The following is a 22132-nucleotide window of genomic DNA, read 5'->3' on the forward strand; positions in this document are numbered from 1 at the left end:
CAGGGCGTTTGCCTTGCACACGCCCGACCCGCATTCAATTCCCAGCATCCTATATGGTCCCCTGAGCACCGTAAGGAGTACTCCTGAGTGCAGAGCCAGGAGTAACCCCTGTGCATCACCGTGTGTGACCCAAAAAGAAAAGAAAATTTTAAATAAAAATATTATGTTCTCTCTCTGAGCAAGTCAAGTTCTAACCCCCCTCTGTTTATTCTCTGGCTGAACTACTTCATAAAAGTTTCCTGTTATTGTGTACCCCACAACCTGACACCCTACATTTTTGACGGTGTTCTCCCATTCTGTGAGAATGAGGAATGTGGAAGCAAGATTCATCTCGGTACCCCACTAAGGTTCCATCTGAAGGAATCTGCCAACATCAGATTGAGGATGCTCTGATTTCTTTCCTTTTTAATGTTTTGGGAGTCACAGCTGATGTTGCTCAGGGGTGACAACTGGCTCTGTACTCAGGAATGACTCTTGGCATATGGGATACCGGAAAAAGTACCCAAGTCTGCAGAACACAAGACAAGTGCCCTAAGGGCTCTGCTACTGCTGCATGCCCCAGGCTGCATGCTTAATCCTTAATTACACCACACCTAACATGGAAGTTAACCCTAGGGTGAAAATTTTTACGCTGTGGAAGCGCCCCACAGCGGCATCTAGTGGCGGTTAAGCGGAACTCCCATTGCCCGAGTTCCCCACCCTTAAGATTTCCAGCCATCAGATTTGCTTCAATGCTGGGGCTCATTAAGAATCAAACACGCAGCCTGGGACCCTAGTGGGATAACAGTGGGTAAGGCCTTGCATCTGTTTGGATTTCTTGCACCCCATATAGACCCATGCACGCCAACAGAAATATCTAACAATTGGCGGGACCAACCCCTGAGCATTACTGTGTGCCCCTCCCCCCGAAACAGATGCTTTCCGCCCTCCAGAGACCCACCCACACACTCTCTGACCCCACAAGAGTCTCTGGTTTCTTAATTAGGTGTCCAGAATTTGCTATTCCTAGTGGGGTTTGAAGCCACATAAAAAAACATGATCTTCGTTCCCTCCCTACACACAATACTGACTATCTGGGCAAGTGACACTGGGTTCTTTATTGGAGAGAGGGGTCGGTGGCCACAACAGACCTACTGCGGGCACTCGAGAACCCTACATAATGCTGGGAATTTACTTGTGTTGAGCACAAAGCATTTCCTCCCCCCCATCTTCTATCTCAAAATACCCCATATGAAAGGTTTCCTCTCTTGGTCACCCCCATACCTCATCACCCTACATTTCAATAAAAGTCATTTCTCTGTTCTGTGTGTAGCTGGTGAGGTCGAAGCAAGATTCAGCTCGTTGTAACTCCGGGCCTGAGGCGAAGGAATCCGCTGACAAAGAAACTGAGGTTATGGTTTTCGTTTGATAGATTATGGTTGGGGGCCACACCCGGCAATGTTCTGGGGTGACTCCTGGATATTTTTTCCTTAATTACCCCTGTAGGTGTTCACGGACCTATAATGGGGTGCCTGGATTTGGACCCAGTTTAACTGCTGCAAGGGGAGCGCTTTTCTACCCACTTTCCTCCTGCTCTATTGCATGAGGCTTGATCGTTAATCATTGAAGCAAAACCCAGCTCTGAACATCTTCCCTGTAAACCCGGGACACACCTCATCCCCTCTGTCACCACAAGACGGCGCTATGCAATATATTCGTCCCTGCCCAGGGTCCTTTCTTTCAGGAATGTCCACCCCTGGCCCTCTCCGCCTTCCAGAACCTACTGAAGCTCCCCAGGACTCTCCAAGCTCTCTGCAGAGAGACCCCTGATCCTTGCCCAACTCTGCAGCCCCCAACACTGCCACACCAGTGCCCTGGCTTTATTTGGGAGTGGCCAAAGCATAACTAAAGCTGTGGGGAGGGCAAAGCTTTCTATGGTGTGGGGGATGGAACCCAGGTTGGCCAGGGGAAGCCAAGAGATTTCTCAGAGTTCTATCTCCTTTATCTGACCCTTTTTCCCATCATGGTCATCCTCACACATCTGCCCCCTCTATACAGTTTTTTGCTTTTTGTCATCATACGGGATGTTGCACAGGTGTTTCCACTGGCTCGATACTCAGGGATTACTTGTGGCGGTGCTCAGGTGACCATAGGGGATGCTGGCTATCAAACCCGTGTCGACCACGTGCAAGGCAAACACCCGACCTGTTACACATTTGGAAGGACCCCAAACATTCTCTTACTCCTTGCCAGAGTTTTGGGTATTCCATAGATTTGAGATGTTCAAAACATTGTGCTTGTGGCACTTTTGTGGCAGCCACGAAGTACACTTTCTGCACTCCCCACTCCCTTGGCCACAGAAAAGAGGTTCTTCTGAGTGGTCCTGTTCTGACACTGTAAATGTTTATTAGTCATTCAATATGAATTTGACCATGTTTCCAAAGATCAGAGGGAAACAAGAAGGTCTTCCCACATTCTTTACATACATAAAGTTTTGTTGTGTAAGCCTTTTGATACGAGCAGTATCTGAGGATGTAGTAAGTGGGTGGAGATGTAAAAAAAGTCTCCCCGCATTCTGCACATGTATATAGTTTCTCCCCAGTGTGAATTCTCCTATGTACTGTAAGCTTTGCGGATCAAGTAAAGGCCTTCACACACCCCCGACATATATAAGGCTTCTCTCCAGAATGATTTTTCACATGCAGAGTCAGGGCTGAGGATTGAGTGAAGGCGTTACCAAACACCAACATTTATGAGGTTTCTTTCACTCTTTAATTTTCCTATGTGTAATGAAGAGTGACGGGTACCAAAGAGGTTTCCCACAAACCTCACTTATAACAAGCTTTTCTCTAATATGCATTTTCTTGTGCTTAAAAAAAGGCTTGAGGGGCTGGAGAGACAGCACAGCAGGTAGGGCTTTTGCCTTGCTTGAGTCCTACCTTCCCATATGGTCCCATGAGTACCGCCAGGAGTAACTCCTGAGTGCAGAGTCAGGAGTAACCGCTGTGCATTGCCAGGTGTGACCCAGAAAGCAAAATAAAATAAAATAAAATAAAATAAATAAAAATAAAAAATAAAAGGCTTGATTAAGAAGCAAATGGCTTCCCACTGTCCTTCCATGCATATGGTTTCTCTCCAGTATTGTCTGCTATGTATAATAAGGTATCGAGATTGATGGAAGACCTTCCCACATTCTTGACACGTATATGGTTTCTGTCCTGTGTGGATGTTCACATGGTCACACCGGGGTAGTGCTGGACACAAAGTTTGTTCTTGCTGCTGACATTCCTGGGGATTCTGTCCACCTCTGTGGGTTTCGAAGGAGATGTCAAGGTGTCGAGGACCTGGGAAGGCTCCCCCACATTCCTTATATTTGGACGGGTTTGTACCCTGGTGACTTAGGAGACTGTTGGAGTGAAGGACTCTCTATAAACTGTGACATCTCCCACCGTCCAGGGGCTTCTACCCTGGGACGGTTTGTGTCCATGGACTGAGCACAACAGTCTCTGAGTAGCTTTTCCCAGGGGTAAGCTTCTTTGCAGCAAGGGCGCTCCCTTCCTTCTGGTCACCCAGAAAAGACATCCCACCTGTCTTGGCATCCACATGGGGCTGAGGATACAACTGGTTGCTCGAGATTCTGTCACAGTGTGCATGATCAGACAACGCACCCAGGCTGGTTGCTTCCCAGAGGAACAGCAGAGAAAGCTTCCAATTAGTTTACTATGCCTGAGAGTCTCCTCGTCCTGAAAATTCACATCTGCGGGTTGGTTTCTAACATTTAACCCCCTTGATTGAAATTATGACATGAGACCGGATTTTCCAAGCAACGACTAATGTTTCAATAAGACGGACAAGCAAAAATTGACCGATGCGGGGTTACAGAGCTATATAAATTTTTTGAACTCAATGAACAGACACAGTAAGTGGAAATAACTCCCTCTGCAGAAAAATGAAGTACCAGTTTAGACTGAAAATAAAAGGGACCTGAGACTGGGTTTGGTTCCAGCTCAGTGTGGAGCCCAGGATACATGTGCGAAGGCAAAGATGCATCCCCACACACCCGAGAGGGACACTGTGAAAACATCTCACCTGAAGCAGATTCCTCTCCAGGATCAATGAGGTTTTCGTTTCTTGTTCTGTTTACTTAGGTGGGGAAAGGGTCACACCGAGCACTTCTCAGGGATTCCTGCTGCTGGGGCTCTGAGGGACATGTGGGGTGCTGGGAAGGAGTCCAGGTTTCCTTCCTGGTGCAAAGCAAGTACCCTTCCTAACGCAAAATCAATAGTGCTGCACCATCAGGTTCTTTTCAACAATCGCCACTTGTCTTTGTTGTATATCAGATCTAAAATCACAGTATTTCCCCTGCATTAAAAAGAGATTTCAGGGGGGAGGTCAGAGCCATGCTACAGGTGTAGGGTGTTTGTCTTGTACGCGGCCGACCTGGGTTCAATCTCGGATATCCCATATGGTCCCTTAAGCAACACTTGGAATAATTACTGAGTGGAGAGCCCAGAGTAACCACTGAACATTGCTGGGTGTGACCCAAAAAGCAACAAATAAATAAATAAATACAAATAAGTGTTTTTTTTTAGGTTTTAGAATTACTGATTTTATGCAGCAACAGGGTCAGAAAGAAAAAATATGCATTGCGTGAAGTTAGCCAGAAAAAGAAACACAAACAAAATGATGCGCCCATCTGTGGAATGCAGAACACTGGATGCAGAAATGTACTGTAAAAGGTGTGCTTAAATCATCCCTGATTCAGTGTTTAGAGACTGTTATAGTGCATAGGACCAGAGACATTCCATCGAGCCTGGCTGCTTCCGTGGAGAATAACAGAGGAGGATTCCAATTATTTCTTGATTTCGTGAGAGTCTCCATGTCAAAGAAATGTCGAGCCCTGCAGGTTTGGTGTCTAACATTTCCACCAGGCAAATATAATTATCGAAACCTGTATCGCTTTCTTGTAATGACAAAATGTTTTTGGAAGGACATGCAAAATTGACAGAAGTGTTGGTCATTAACTTGTGTCCATTTCTTTCTCAACTCAATGAAGAACACATTATGTGAAAATAATTCCTATACAGAAAATGGAAGCACCAGCTTCAAACAAATAAAAATAAATCAGAGTCTGGGTTCGGTTGTAACTCAGTATGGAGCTTGGGATGCATGTATGAAAGCAAGGCTGAATCCCCACAAAACTGAGAACACAGGGGCCACTGAAGATATCGAACCTAATTGAGTAATGTCAGTTAATGTTAATCAATGAGGTTTTGGGGAGTTTTTTGTATTTATTTGTTGGGGCAGTGTCACACAAAATAGTGCTTATAGATCACTCCTAGCGGGGCTGTGGGGACCATATTGGGTGCTGGGTATAGAACGTGGTTCCATCCCTGGACAAAGCAGTGCACTTCCCACTACACTACTACTAGGGCCAAAAAACCAAGTTCTTTTCAACAATGTTCACCTGTGCTTACATTCTACAAAAAAAAAAAAAAACCCAGTATTATTTTGGTATTTAAAAAAAACAGAATGCCTTTAAATCTTAAAACTACTGAGTTTATCACCCACTGAGGCTAAGAGCCTATTACTCTTGGCATAAGGCTGAGGATTTCCTCCCTGCGGTGTCCGGAGTCTGGAGATCTGCTGACAGCAAAGGATGCCAGGTGCCCCCATTCAAGCCACATGCTTGGTCCACTGAAAATCCCACTGGCATAATCATTTATTCTGAACATGCAAACCTTTCCAGTTCACTTGTAATCGATGATCTTGTTGTACTGCATCAAAATGTGGTAATACTGAATCCCACATTTGGGGTTTGATTTCTGAAATCAAACAAAACAGAATGTAAGAGTTACTCACTGGATAGGAGAATGAGGTCCAGCAGATAGCGGACATCTTGATAGTTCTCACAGTCCAAACAGGCCCACAGAAAAGGGTAGATCTTTTGGGTGATCACTGTGATGACCTAGACATTATCCAAACTAGCTTTCGGGTGTTGTATTTTGACCAGACCAGATACAGGGACCACATGAAATGCAGGGGATCAAAAATCAGTCAGCTGCCCAAAATGCAAGTGCGCTCCCTGCTATCCATGTCCTGATCCAAACTAATTTTGATATGGACTTATTCATCACTATAAAACAAAGGCAAAAATATCACTAAAAGGAACATGAAAGAACAGGAGAGAGACCATGTGCTTAGCTTGAGGCAGACAGGCTCAGATCTCAGATCCCTGAACACCTGGGGTACAATTCCTGAGCGCACGGCCAGGAGTTACACCTGAGACCCACAAGGAGTCATGTATTACTATGGCTGGGCCCAAAACCTAAACGACGATAAACTTCTTAGTTACTCAAAAACATATAATGATCCGAGAGCAAAGATAAGCATGGTGTTAGAGGGCAGAGGGGTTCTGACTGCTCCAAAAAAGGGGACTCGGAGTTGCAGGCTCCACAGCCACCCTGCTGAGGCACATAAAGGAAGACCGAAGGCTGAGATTCCCATGGATTATTCTACACACCTGATAGATAAGGAAGATTAACGACAAAGCCAGGAAATTAAAGCACAGATCCTTCCGTGATGGACAGTCCAGGGGGGGAGAAGGGGAGCATGAACTTGGCACAGATGCCTGGATCCAGGAGCTTGAAGCCCTACGGCCTCAAACAGCAGAGAGCCGGGCACTCAGGCTCGGAGCCACATCCCACGTCTCCTTCCTGAAACAACCCAAGACCCGAGAAGCCTGTGCGCTCCTGTCACTGCACTGGGTCATCTTGTCGCTCCCATGCCTGAGGATGGTGTGGCAGAGAGCACGTCACCACCTCCTGCCTTTGTTTTTCCTGTAGATCAGCAGGAGTCTCCATGGAAAGACCTGAGCCGCGAGCACCAGAGGAGCACAGCCAGCCCCGCCCCCCACCAGGAAGTCGCTGCATTGGAGCAAGAAATGTAATGACTTGCCAGATACTTGGTCACTGGCTCACAGACCCATCCACAGGGATACACTGCAAGATGCTCCTCCCTCTCCAGGGGACAGAGAAATGGGTTGTGACCAGGCTGCCTGTTGGGACAGTAGGGATAGTCTCAGCCAACAGAGAAGTAAACTACAGCCCTGCCCGAGCCCCGGGAATCCACTCAGGGCCCTACAGGAACGTACCTAAGGCCATGGACTAACTCTTAGGCCAGGAGCTCCCATGCAGAGATGGCCCCTGCAGGTCACAGTGACAACAGGCCCATTAGTGGCTCTGCATGGGGGCAGTCACAGGGACTCAGGGTGGACAAACCTTCAGCTGTCCTCTTGTATAATGGGCGGGGTCATGGGCCTGGGAGTTTTCTTCCAGGGAACAAGGTCACTTCTGCACTCGGGTGAGTCCCAGGTGCCCCATGTCTGATCTGCTGGACCTAGGCCATCCTGGTCCCGATTTACTGTAATACCGAATCATCACAATGAGCCTCCTCCAGCACTTGCTCCTGTTTTGCAGGAACAGCTCTGAAAACCATGTAAACAGTGTCTTGTATCACAAAATTATCCAAATATCCAGGGTGTTTACTATGAGCCATGATTTTACGTGTGTCTAACAACTGGAATTTCTGGAGTGGGTCTACTTTTTTTTAATGTAGGAGTACTGCTATTTATTCAGTCACTGATTAGCTGATTGAATTGTGCATGAACTCCACCTTACTTTCTTTCATTTTTTTTACAATTTTATTTATTGAATCACCATGAGAAGTTACAAAGCTTTCGGGTTTAAGTCTCGGTCATACAATGAAACACCCGTACCTTCACCACTGCCCATTCTCCACCACCAAAAACCCCAGTATACCCCCATCCCACACCCTCCCCCTACCTGTGGGGCAGATGATTTTCACATTACTCTACTTTGATCACATTCAATATTTCGACACCAGACCCACCATTATTATTTGAGATTTTACCCCAACACTCGCAATAGCACAGCAGTAGGGCATTTGTCTTGCACGCAGCCAACATGGCCGACCCGAGTTCGATTCCTCCACCCCTCTCAGAGAGCCCGGCAAGATAATGAGAGTATCTCGCCCGCACGGCAGAGCCTGGCAAGCTCCCCGTGACGTATTCAATATGCCAGACACAGTAACAACAAAGTCTCCAATGGAGACGTTACTGGGCCCGCTCGAGCAAATCGACGATCAACGGGAGGGCCTTTACTTTACTTTACTTACCCCAACACTCAGATCTGCTGAAAAGGCAACAGTAGACAATTTGTGTTCTATTGCTGGTTATGAAAAACATATGACGTCATGTGGCTGCAGTAAGGCCATGTGATTTTGAAATTCTAAAATTTTAACACTTAAATCTGGAGGGATTTCTGGCAAAAGCCACTGGGTTTCGAGATTTGCTCCTGAGTCTCTGGGATCATGGCCGTTGAGCAGCTTGATCAGGAGCCAGAAAGGCCATTTGTGGGTGATGACTTGGGGTCTTGTTGGGGTGGGGAGGACAAGCCCGGCTCCACCCCCATCCCCTGAGGCCCAACAAGTTTCCTCACTGGGGGCCCAAGCCTGACTGTCCAATGGCCGCTGGAGAATGACGGCTACCGAGCCGCCAGGAGGAAGCAGTTGGAAAGACAGCACCCTTTCCTCCCTGGGGTGGCCCAGCAACAGCAACCTACTGCGGGGTCCGGACACATTTCTCCCAAAAGCTGCTGGGTTTCAAGATTTGTTTCTGAGTATCTGGGATCATGGCCGTTAAGCAGCTTGATCAGGAGCCAGAAAGGCCGTTCGCGGACGATGACTTGGGGTCTCATTGGGGTGGGGAGGACAGGCCCGTCTCCACCCCCATTCTGTGAGCCCCCAAATGTCTCATCACTGCGGGCCTAGACCTGACTGTCCAATGGCCTCTGGAGAATGACGGCCACTGAGCCGCCAGGGGGGAACAGGCAGAGGGACAACACCCTTTCCCCACTGGGATGGCCCGGGAATAGTAACCTACTGCGGGGTACGAATGCAGTTCTGCCAAAAGCCACTGAGCTTCGAGATTTGTTTCGGAGTCTCTGGGGTCAAGGCCGTTAAGCAGCTTGATCTGGAGCCAGAGAGCCCGTTCGTGGGCGATGACTTGGGGTCTCATTGGGGTGGGGAGGACAGGCCCGGTTCCCCCCCCATCCTGTGAGGCCCAACAAGTTTGTCACTGCAGGCCTGAGCCTGACTGTCCAATGGCCTCTGGAGGATGACAGCCACTGATTCGCCAGGGGGGAGTAGGTGGAGTGACAACATCCTTTCCTCCCTGGGGTGGCCGGGTGACAGTAACGTACTGTGGGGTCCGGACACATTTCTGCCAAAAGCTACTGGGTTTTGAGATTTGTTTCTGAATCTCTGGGATCATGACCGTTAAGCATCTTGATCAGGAGTCAGAGAGGCCGTTCATGGGCGATGACTTGGGGTCTTGTTGTGGTGGGGAGGACAGGACCGGCTCCACCCCCATCCTGTGAGGTCCTGTGTGTCTCGTCACTGTGGGCCCAAACCTGACTGTCCAGTGGCCTCTGAAGGATGGTGGCCACTGGGCCACCAGGGGGAACAGGCCAAGGCATGAAACCTATTCCCACCTGGGTTGGCCCAGCACCGGTAACCTACTGCAGGTACCGGGCGCATTTCTGCCACAAGGCTCTGGGTTTCGAGATTTGTTTCTGAGTCTCTGGGATCATGGCCATTAAGCAGTTCAATCAGCAACCAGAGAGGCCATGCCTCCAATTCTATAGCTGAGCCGGAGGTGGTTTGGGGGTGTCTCCCACATACCTAACTTTTGGTCGTTTACATTCTTGGTTAAGCTTTTCCCCAAATTTTTGGGGGCTAGCCAAAGGCACAGCAGCAATTTTGGGGTATCTGGAAGTCTGAAGGCGCCATCAGGCTGCTGATGCGCTCGCCTCACAGGTACAGATTGACCTGCTGGCGGCAACCATACCCCTTTGGTCTACTTTTAAACCATGAATATAATATCTTGTGGATTGGTGTGGTAATACAGCTGATAAAACATTCACCTTGCACTTGACTGACCCAGGTTCAATACACTAGCACATATATGGGCTCCAGACCTCTGACAGAAGTGATCCTTTAGCTCAGAGGTAGGAATAAGCCACAGACAAAGAAGGGTGTTTACCAAAAATACTGCAACGTCAAAAGGTAACTCTAAATGAAAGGAAACAAGAACAACAAATACTCAAGTGTGAATTCTGAGGCACCCCTCCCAGGTTGCCAGATGTGAAGAATAGTGAGTCGGTAGGTCCCATAGTATGAGGTGTTTGGTGTTCCGCTCTCCAGAGAAACAAAGACACGGGGACCATAACAACTGATGGCAGATGGACCAGAGCACAGTGAACCTTTAATTCAGAACCGAATAGCATACTTATAGAACATCTGAGGGAGATCGAGGTACAGGACTGCATGTATTGTGATTTACCATTTACAGAGGTCAAGTCACAGGCGCTGGAGCAGTAGTCCAGAGAGGAGGACATTTTCCTTGCACGGGGCAGTTCAGTTTCAATCCCTGCCATCCCATATGGTCATCAGGAACTGCCAGAAGTAACTACTGATTATGGAGGCAGGAGTAACCACAGAACATCACTGCATGTGAACCAAAAAGCAAAATAAAATGTCAAGCCAGAGTCACAACAAAGAATAAGACAGTGGTGAGACTTGACAGCCCTGAGCGAAGTGATTTTATTTTGCCTTTTTATTCAAATTCCTTTTTTTAACTTTTAATTAGTGAGACACCATGAGGCACAGTTGTAGACTTACAAAGTTCTGTGCTTGGGTTTCAAGTATACAATGACCAAATACCCATCCTTCAAACAGTGCACATTTCCCACCACCACGGATCCCTGTATCCCTCCCACCCCCCACGCCCTCATCCCACCCTGCCTCTGTGGCAGGGCATTCCCCTTTGTTCTCTCTCTTATTTTGGGTGTTGTGGTTTGCAAAAGAGGCATTGAGTGGCAATCATGTTTGGTCTATAGTCTACTTTCAGCATGCTTCTCCCATCCTGGGAGGATCCTTGCAACACTCTTTATTTGGTGCTCCATTCTCTATCTGGGCTGCCTTTTCCCCTAGCATGTGTAACTGGCCTCCAAGCCATGAAGCAAAATTCCTGGTACTAATCTTGGCAACTCTTGACCATGACAGCCCTGAGCAAAGGAGATTTTTTTTCATTTTATTCATATTCCTCTTAGTTTTCACCAGAAATCTGAAAAGTACATGTTAACATACATATCAAGTTCAAATTCGGGGACCCTGGCATAGACTTTCCCTTATAGACTGACATCACAAAAAGTTTGTTACACATAGCTAGGATTATTACCTCCCTGGCTGCACTTTTGTAGCACAGCATCCCATGGTAGAAAGAAAAAAGACTTTCTGAAAAGGGCCTGTTTTGACATTAAAAATTGTTATTAGGTCATTGAGTTATCTACTATGAATTTTATGATGTTTCCTAAGACCAGAAGGAAACACAAAGACCTTCCCACATTCTTGACATATATAAGATTTCACCCCAGTGTGAACTGCCCGATGTACAATTAGGCCGGAGGCCTGATGAAAGGCCCTCCCACATTCCTTACAAACAAATGGTTTCTCTCCAGTGTGAATTCTCACATGACGAGTAAGGGTTGAGGAAGAAACAAAGGCCTTCCCACACTCCTTACAAATATAAGGTCTCTCCCCAGTGTGCTGTCGCATATGGCGAATGAGGGTTGAGGATTCCACAAAGGCCTTTCCACATACCTTACATCCATAAGGCTTTTCTCCATTGTGAATTCTCATATGCATATTGAGGCTTGAGGAAGAAACAAAGGCCTTTCCACATACCTTACATCCATAAGGCTTCTCTCCATTGTGAATTCTCATATGTCGAGTAAGACCTGAGGATACAACAAAGGCCTTTCCACATTCCTTACAAACATATGGTCTCTCTCCAGTGTGAATTCTCATATGGCAGAGAAGGCTTGAGGATACAACAAAGGCCTTTCCACATACCTTACATCCATAAGGCTTTTCTCCATTGTGAATTCTCATATGCATATTGAGGCTTGAGGAAGAAACAAAGGCCTTTCCACATACCTTACATCCATAAGGCTTCTCTCCATTGTGAATTCTCATATGTTGAGTAAGGCCTGAGGATTCAACAAAGGCCTTCCCACATTCCTTACAAACATATGGTCTCTCTCCAGTGTGAATTCTCATATGGCAGGTAAGTCTTGAGGAATTAACAAAGGCCTTTCCACAAACCTTACATCCATAAGGCTTCTCTCCATTGTGAATCCTCATATGCACATCAAGGCTTGAGGACACAGAGAAGGCCTTTCCACATAGCTTACATCCATAAGGCTTCTCTCCTTTGTGAATTCTTATATGCCGACTAAGGTTTGAGGAATAAGTAAAGGCCTTCCCACACTCCTTACATATATAAGGCCTCTCTTCAGTATGAGTTTTCATATGCCCGGTGAGGGTTGAGGATCGAGTGAAGGCTTTTCCACGTGCCTTATATTTATGAGGTTTCTCTCCAGTATGAATTTTCCTGTGTCTAGAAAGGTATGAGGAGTAACCAAAGACCTTCCCACATTGCTCACACACATATACTTTCTTTCCAGTATGGATTCTACAATGTTGTAAGAGGTCTGAGGGTTGAGTGAAGGCCTTCGCACAGTCCTTACATGCATGTGGTTTCCCTCCTGTGTGGATGTTCATGTCATCACATTGGGGTGATGCCGGATTCAAACCACGCCCTTGCTGCTAATACTCTTGGGGATTCTGTCCACTGTGGGTTTCTAAGGGAAAATCACAGTCCTGGGAACATGGGAAAGCTCCCCCACATTCCTTACACTGAGACAGGGTCAATCCATGGTGACTTTGCTTGTGGGGCTTTCGGTGCGAAGGACTCGCTGTAAACAGTGCTCCTCTCCCACATTCAAGGGTCTGCTCCAATGTTGGGGTATGTGTCTGTAGACTGAGAATAACAGATTGCGTGAAACTTTTCCCCGGGGAGGGATTCTTCAGAATGAGGTAGCTCTCTCCATTCTGATCACCCTTGGAGGCAATCCTGCTTGCCTTGGCATCCCCATGTGGCTGAGGGCACAAATGCACACTCGAAACTTTTTCACAGTGTGAAGGGTCAGAGACATTCCACTCGGGCTGGCTGCTTCCCTGTAGAACAGCAGAGGATTCCAATTATCGTTCTCTGCCTTAAGTGTCTCCATGTCAAAAGAAATTGATACCTGCAGGTTGATTTCTAACATTTGCAACATACCAATGCAATTCCCGACAAGTGGATGGCAATACCATGGACTAACCTAATGCTTCTGTAAGACACACATGGAAAATTGATGAATGAGGGGCCATTAATTTGTTAAATATTTTTTAACTCGATTAACAGGCAGAAATAACTCCCTCCACAGAACACTGATGCACCAGATTCAAGATAAAACACACTAAATTCTGTGTTCAGTTCTATCTCAATGTGGAGTAAATCCGGGGATGCATTTATTAAGAAAAACTGCATCCAACACTGCTGACACTGACCACAAGGGCCATTGAAAACATCTCACCATAGGCAGGTTCTTTTCAGGGTCAATGCCTTTTTCTGTTCTGTATTTTGTTTTCATTTAGGGTTGGGGTACACCATTCAGTGCTCAGCATTACCAGTAGGTCTCTGTGAAACACATGGCAATGTGGATGGACCAGTTTAAAAGACAAGGTATTTTCACGAATATCATTTGTAGATACTTTCAATCAAATGAAAAAGCAAGGCATATACATGAAACATATTACAATTTTCTTTAGGTTTTGAGCAGAGATGTCAGCACCCAGTTAAGATAAGGGTCCTCAAATTCAAGCATCATACTCCAAATTTTTTTTCCAGCCATTCCCGGCCCTGCACTTTAAAAATAACATGCTGGTCCACTGATATTTTCTGTTAGTATTATAAAATTGATTCCAAACTTGCAAATCTTACCGGCTCACTCATACTCGCTGATTGAGTTCCTAAATCCCGAAGCCATGCATTGAGTTCTGAAACGAAACACAATATATAATGTAAGTATTCTTCGAATGGAGGGGCTGGAGCAATAGCACAGTGGGTAAGGCATTTGCCTTGCACACAGTTTACCCGGGTTCGATTCCCAGCATCCCATATGGCCCCTTGAGCACTGCTAGGAGTAATTCCTGAGTGCATGATCCAGGAGTATCCCCTGTGCATTTCTGGGTGTATCACCCCCCAAAAAAAAAAAGAAAATGAATTCTTCGAATGGGATGGGACATCCTTAAACAGGCAGTACAGCTTGAGGACATCTATTTGGTTCTCACAGTCCAAAGTATCCCACAGAAAAGGGAAGGTCCCTGGAAAGGATTGCTGTGAAAAGCTTAGCAATCCTACAAGACATGCATGCATGCCTCTCTTCCCCGGCCTCAGGGTTCCTCCTTTCAGCCAGGAGATCACCGCAGGCTTCAACCCAGAATGCCCTGAACCTCACAGTTATGGAGCATGGATTAGTGACAAGGAAAATGTGACAAGTAAACCGCATGTATCCATATAAAAATGGAGTAAATTACTGAAAAGGCATGAACAGAATCTTCACATCTGAAATGTTCTAGATTGTGGTTATCCAAGAGCTAAGATCCAGGTCCTAATTTAAGAATAAAATACGGGGCCCATAAAACACCACAAATAGTATAACTGGGGTCTTAAATGTCCAACAGGGGTTTGATCACAGCACAGTACGTAGTATTTTTTTTCTCTAGTTTGAGATCCTCACCTGGGGATACTCAAGGCTTCTCCCTGACTGTGTACTCAAAAATCACCTTTGGTTTTGCTTGAGGATCATTATGGGTTGATGAGAATAGAATGTATGTCCAGAACTTGCAAGACAAACACCGTGTTCACTGTACTGTCACTATAGGTTCGGCATCACATGCAATGTACTAAGCCTGTGCGAACTGATGCCTGAGTGCAGTAAACCCCAAAGCTTAACAAATCCAAAGATGAACAAAGATGACCAAAGCTCCCAGATGGTTTTTAAAATAAACATAAAAGGATGCAGACAGACAGCACAGCAGGTCAGGCACTGGCCTTCCTCAAAGTCAATTAAAGTTCGATCCTGACATTCAGTAGGGTCTCTCAAGCCATCAGCTGTGATCCCTGACTGCATAATCCAGAGGCAAATCCTGACTCCGGATGAACCAAGAACCACTGAAAGTGCCCACGAGCACTGAAATAGACCAACCTCTGATGGGGTGAGGCCCTAAGAAATACATAAACTGGGTTGGGAGCGATATTACAGCAGGCAGGACACAGACACTGCACACACGTACAGGATTGATCCCCAGCAGCACAGAATGCCCCGGACCACAACCAGGATGAATAACTGAATACACAGCCAGAAATAATCCCTACATATTTTTAAGTATAACCCCAAACCAAATCAAAACAAAATAAGAGAATGCCCCGCCACAGAGGCAGGGTGGGCAGTGGGCTGGGGGTGGGAGGGATACTGGGATTAGTGGTGGTGGAGAATGGGCACTGGTGGAGGGATGGGTACTCGATCACTGTATAACTGAAACCTAAGCATGAAAATTTGTAAGTCTACAACTGTACCTCGTGGTGTTTCATTAATAAAAATTTTAAAAAATAAAAAAATAAAAATAAAATAATAAAAATAAAAATAAATTAACAGAAATTGTGGGCCTGGTGCAATTGTTCCAGGATTAAGACAGCAACGTTTTACGCTGCCAAGCGTGTTCAAACCTCAGAATCCCATGGCTCCTGAGCACCCCTGGGAGTGTTCCCTTAGCACAGAGACAAGAGGATTCAGGTTGTGCCCCAAATAAAAGCAAAACTCCCAAAAATACTAGATATTATGTGTAGTACAAGAACTGATCAGAGAACTCAGCATTGGCAGGAACCAGAAACTTTTTTGAGGGACCTAAGTGATGGCTTAGCGCATGGGGAGCTTGCCATGCACGGGGCTAACCTGGGTTGATCCCGGACAATCAAGATTCATGCAAACCCACAGAGAGTGATTCCTAAGGACAGAGCTTAGAGTAAGCCCTGGGCATCGCCAGGTGAGCACCAACTAGAAAACCAGGGACAGAGCTAGAGAAAGAGCTACTGCATGGCTGTCCTCGCCAGTACAGTCACAACTACTGTTGGAAACACAGTCACGGCCCAGCACAGGGAGCCGACATGGGACTGTCCAGACAAGGTCAGCCCCGCACTGCTCTCACAATGGCCCACAGGTTCTGGTAGGTCTCCAGCATCACGTCCTTGTAGAGCTTTCTTTGAGAGGCATCCAAGCACATCCACTCTTCTGGGGTGAAGCTCACGGCCACATCAGGGAAGGTCACCGTGCCCTGAACCAGCATACAAAGGGGGCAGGAGTCAGGGTCTGTCCCCACCCTGTACCCTGGGCTGTGAGGCCAGGAACCCAGGGCCCTAGAGGGTCTCAGGGTCTGTCCCATCGGGAGGAACCAGCCTCCACCTGAACTTCTGGCCAACGGGTCCCAACTTCTCTAAGACAGCTGCATCTATGAAAATGTGAGCATCCTCTTCTAGAAGGTTCCTGAAGGTGGCAGACTTGCTTCTGACCCCAGGGAATTCAACCACTGCTCCTATGAGCACTGCAGAGAGTAAAAACTGAGCACACAATCAGTGGGATCCAAATGAGTGACCCTGCTTTCAGCTCAAAACACTAAACATACACCCCTTGTATCCCACAGTCACTTGAGCTGCAAGAGCAAACAGGTCCAGCACACCCGGGGACCCATGATGCACATCAGGCACAGATTCAGGAGGAAGCCCTGAGCATCTCCACTGTGGCACAAAAATAAATACGAAAAGAAACAAAACAGCATGACTGTGTAACAGGACAGTGAGTAGGGCTGGTGATCCCCACCATTCCATAGGGTGCCCTAAGCAGTTCCAGGTACAATGCCAGAGTGCAGAGCCAAGAGTATAATCCCCAGAATCACTGCGTGTGGCTCCGAAAACAAAACAAAATACCCAGACACCAGCCTTTGATGCCCAGCACCCCATTTGGTCCCTGAGATATGTCAGGAGTCATCCTTGTGCACCAGTAATCTTTGAGCTACTGTGGTCCTAAAGACAAATACAACAAAACTGACACACGTGGCCTCAGACAGTAGAGAGCCGGGCACTCCGACAAGGCGGCAGGATCCTTCCTGAAGCAAGTCAGAGACAAGACAGTCCGGGAAGCCTGACGATCCTGTTACTGCATCACCTCATTTTGTCACTCCTACCTGGTGTCGGTGTGTCCGATGGCACCTCACCATCTTCTCCTGGCTGTTTTTCCAGAGGATCAGAGACCTGGAGGAGAAGCCAAAATTGGGAGCACTGGACAGGAGCAAAATTACCAAGTTCTGACCAGCCACACCCTCGGGCATTGGCTCACAGACCCATCTGGGGGACACTGCCAGATGTTTCTTTCTCCCCAGGAGAAGCAAAATGGGTTGGCATCTGTGCTGCCTTTCGTGACACAAGTTCTGGCTTGGCTACAGGAGACAAAACTCGGCCCTGCCTTGGTCTGGGGACTCCTCCCACATCCCACAGAAGGTTCTCAGAGGCCCAGCCAGGAAGGACTCTGAAGCCAGGAAATCCCGTGCTTCAGCGCCTCCTTCTGTCCCCGTGAGAGAGCTACACTCTGGGCTATGATTGCCTGGGGAAGCCCTTCTCTTCTTAGAAAAAAAAAACAGGGGCTGGAGTGGTGGAACAGTGGGAAGGGCAGTTTGCTTTGCAAGTGGACGACTTGGGTTCTATTCCCAAGATGCCATATGGTACCCTTAGCACCTCAGGTACAATTATTGAGAGCACAACCAGGAGTAACCCCTTGCATCTCCGGGTGTGAACCAAAAAGCAAATAAAATTTTTTTAAAACTTTCTACAGCTGGAGCAATAGCACAGCCGGTAGGGTGTTTGCCTGGCCAACCGGGTTTAATTCCCAGCATCCCATATGGTCCCCCAAGCACCGCCAGGAGTGATTCCTGAGTGCAGAGCCAGGAGTAACCCCTGAGCATAGGCTGGGTAAGACCCAAAAAGCAAAAAAGGTAAAGGCCCTCCCGTTGATCGTCGATTTGCTCGAGCGGGCCCAGTAACGTCTCCATTGGAGACTTTGTTGTTACTGTGTCTGGCACATCGAATACTCTCGGTAGCTTGCCGGGCTCTCCGAGAGGGGCGGAGGAATCGAGCTCGGGTCAGCCATGTTGGCCGCTTGCAAGGCAAACGCCCTACCCGCTGTGCTATATATAAATAAAAACTTTCTACAGACATACACTTTTACCAGCAGTACACAAACACACAAACACACAAGTGCTCGCACACACACCCCCACCCCAGTACTCACCTGGATAGCGAGCGGTCTGGGCTGGACTTTGCAACTTGATGTGAGGAAGCAGATATTCCTATTCGAACATACAGTAAACCTGTTAGGATGCTTGCTTTGCTGACACTAATCAATCCTCTGCATCCCCACAGCCCCCAGAGCACTGCCAGGAATAACATCTGAGGCCAGAGCCAGAGTAAGCCCTCAGGGTATCCCCGGGAATGCAAAACCCCACATTCCCTGCGCCAAAAGCAGCCCCAAAAGGAAATTATCATTGGCAAACTCCGGCCACCTACAGATCCACTGGCCCGGTCTGACCCACGACAGCAGCGAATGAAAGAGCTGGAGGGCAGCAGGGTCTCAAGATTTGGGGGAGGGTCTTTGGCGCTGCACCTCAAAGTGAATCTGGAGATTCTACAGCAGCAAAATTGGTGCAAGATCCCAACATGGGTCAGCCGGGAGGGTCAAGAAGGCTAAGGCCCCGCCCTCGAGAGCTTCTGCACCCCAAGGCTCGCAGCTCCCCTGCTCAGTCCCACACCCACCCGCGGCTGTCACAACGTGGAGCCAAAGTCGACCATGGCCGCAGCAGCCCCCAGGACCACACACTCACATTCACGACCCCCACATCCCACTACAAGTCCCAACGAACCTCCCAAAACTCCGCGCCCCCAAAAGACCCCATCATACTTCAGGAACCGCCTGGATATCGGGGAACACACAAAAAATAAGCGCGAGAGACCCCTTGAGTTGGCGCCGTCCTGCAGCTCACAGCGTGGAGAAGGGGAGGTGCAGGGCACTCAGGGAGTCCACCCCTGTCCTGCAGCAGGACAAAACCGGGATCCAGAGTCCCGCTTCCTCGCTGGGGTCCCAGTTTGTCCTTCACCCACGTGACCAAGGACTCTCTGACCCCGTTTCCAGGAAGAGAAGCACCAGGAAGGCCCCGCTATGATGTCACTTCCGGTCCTGCAAGCAGCCTTAAAGGACCAGACTCCAGATGTGCAGAGAACCATTGTCCCCACCCAGGTGAATGGGGGCAGGAGGGGGATGGATTTGAATAAGTGAGTGGAGAGTCAGCTGCTAGATTGGGATCTTGGGTAAGACAAAGCCCCCTGATGCTTTACTGGTCAGTCAAATGTTGGACCAATGATCTCATACACAAGGCCATCAGGAAAACTGCAGGATGGTTGATCTGGGTAAAACAGGCAGGTAGGGAGTAGGTGGGACACAGGACAATCGGTTTCTCTGGGAAGTAACAAATCAATATGGGGTGAAAGCAGTGACTGGGAAGCCAGCCCTGGAGAAGAACTGGAACAACCGAGACAGAGAGCAGCCACCTGCGAGCTGGACAGAAACTGGAAAGGGAACAAAGGCTGATAAGGACATCTGAGAGCACTTTACGCGTTAATGCTCTACCCCTGACAACACACAAGCAATGGAAAGTCACCAGCAATGAAAGTTCGATGGGGAGGCTTCAGAAATACATTTCAAACCATGAGTTTGGACCAGGAGTGACAAGAGTACAGTGGGTTAGCACTTGCACTGAACTCGGACAACTAGAGTTCCATCCCTGGCATCCCAAATGGTTGCCTGAGCACCACCAGACACTAGGAAGTGTCAGGTGTGGTTCCAAAATCAAAAATATTATTGCAAGAAAACTACCCAGCATAAGGACCCCTCCTAGAATGGAGGTGTACACTGAGCTCACAGTTAGCATACTTTCCTGGTCAAAAGGCCTTACTTAGTCTTTTCAAAAAACTAAATGATTTATAGCATCCTAGTGACCACTAGCTTATTGAGATTTTTACTGCTTCCAAAAGCAAAGAGTTTCAAGGCTTTTTTCCCCTCTAATATTAGTGAAGAAAGAAGTGCTCTTCTTCTTCTTTTTCGCTTTTTGGGTCACACATGGCGATGCACAGGTGTTACTCCTGGCTCTGCACTCAGGAATTACCACTGGTGGTGCTCAGGGGACCATATAGCATGCTGGGAATCGAACCTGCGCCGGCCACGTGTAAAGCAAGAGCCCTTCCATCTGTGCTATTGCTCCAGCCCATCATCTTTTCCTTTTTTTAAAAAAAATGTTAATGGCTAATTCCTGGCTTTGCATTCAGGGGATCCTATAGGATGCTGGCTTCAATCCTGGTCAGCAGCATACAAGGCAAACGTCCTCATGGTGTACTAGCCTCCTGCCCAGTGGGGGCTTCAGGGAATGATTCTTTACTTGTTTGGGGCTCAATAGTATGCAATCTTAGCAGAATGTAACCTACGCACTTCAGTGCATGCCCTGAACCATCCCATAGCACAATATTTGGTCACTTTTGGCTCTCTCGCCTTTATCAATTAATTCATTTGTTATTTCATTTTTATTTTTTGTTTGCTTTTTGGATCACACTGGGCAATGCACAGGGGTTACTCCTGGCTCTGAATGCAGGAATTACTCCTGGCGGTGCTCAGGAGACCATATGAGATGCTGGGAATTGAATCCCGGTCGGCCGCGAGCAAGGCAAACGCCCTACTCGCTGTGCTATCTCTCTAGCCCCTATTTCATTTTTAGTTGTCTTTTTTTTTTTAAGGAAGAATAACGACAGAGTCAAGAAGCAAATCACAGGGTCATTCCATGACAGACTCCCCAGAGGCCAGGGAGGAGAGCCGTGTGTGCAGGTGGGTGTCAGGGACCCTCACTGGCTCGTACCCGGGGCAGTGTGTGCGTGCCCTGAGGTCATGTGAAATTTGTTGCTGACCCCTGGGGCCTCAGGCACCTGGATCCATTTGTCTGTGCCACGTTCTCTCTGGCTTTCACTACCTTGGACAGTCCATCATGGAATTACCCTGTGATTTGCTTTCTTGACTCCATCTTTATTCTTACTCCTCTGTCAGGCCTCAGGGATCCTCCTTCCAGCAAGGAGATGAACCGGGAGGGCACTTGCCTTGTATATGTGATCCGGGTTCTATCCCTAAACACAATATGTTACCCCTGAGCACCTCAGGAGTGATTCATCAATGCAGGGGCAGGGATGAACCCCGAATATCACAGAGTGTGGTTCCCGAAACACAAACAAAAGCCTTTCACGGAGGATTCCTTCACGCCAAACTTGAGGATGTTTAGCTGAGTCTTGCTTCCACCACCTTCCTCCGTGGAAAGCTGTGAAGGTGTGGGGATGACCAGGACAGGAACCGTTTGTCAAAGGGGGCTTAAAGGGAGAAACTCTACTGCGGGCAAAGCATTTGCCATGCTGCTGGGTTCAATCCCGACACACAGATCGCCCCATGTGAGGCAAGCGCCCTGGATGCTCGGCTACCGCTGCACATCCTGAGGCGGCCTGCTGGATCCGAGTGACCAGCAGGTTAACACAGAAGTAAACCGAAGGGCTGGAAATCTTTAGGTAGGAAAGTCGGGCCACGGCTCTTCCACCAATGCACCGCGAGAGGATGCTGTGGGGCGTCTCCATCCTTACTCTGGGACTTTTCTCTAAGAAATTTTCATCCCTGGTCCTGACCTGCCTTGAGAACCCGCTATAGCTCCCCAGGATCCTCAAAATTTCTGCAGGAAAAAATTATTTCTGTATGGAGGAGCCATATCCATAGCCCCTAGAGCTGACTGGCCAATCTACTGACTCTATCTTAATTATTTTAGGGTGTGGGCTGTGGATGGCCGCAACATTTTTCAGGGCAGCTCAGGTGACCCTATACAGTGCCTGAGACGGAACCCAGAGTGAGCACAGAAGACAACTGTGCCTTCCCACAGCACGATCTCTTCAAACAAACCAGTTCTTACAGGTTTCCAGCCCCATCACCCCATCCCTCAGCAC

The 22132-nt window shown here is 47.9% G+C and overlaps 1 protein-coding gene across 1 annotated transcript in view; it reads right to left on the reverse strand.

Moving 5' to 3' along the window:
• The window catches only part of LOC130022188 (zinc finger protein 383-like), a 36400-nt gene extending 22440 nt beyond the window's left edge, over positions 1–13960 (reverse strand). Inside the window, exons 1-2 of the mRNA XM_056112951.1 lie at positions 13949–13960; positions 11515–12324 (exon numbers count right to left, since the gene is read on the reverse strand). Of these exons, the coding sequence (XP_055968926.1) occupies positions 11515–12324; positions 13949–13960 (822 nt within the window). The remainder of the gene's footprint in view (positions 1–11514; positions 12325–13948) is intronic.
• Between the last annotated feature and the right edge of the window lie 8172 nt (positions 13961–22132).

Source organism: Sorex fumeus, unplaced genomic scaffold (assembly GCF_029834395.1).
Source record: "Sorex fumeus unplaced genomic scaffold, SorFum_2.1 ptg000019l, whole genome shotgun sequence".
Lineage (NCBI taxonomy): Eukaryota > Metazoa > Chordata > Mammalia > Eulipotyphla > Soricidae > Sorex > Sorex fumeus.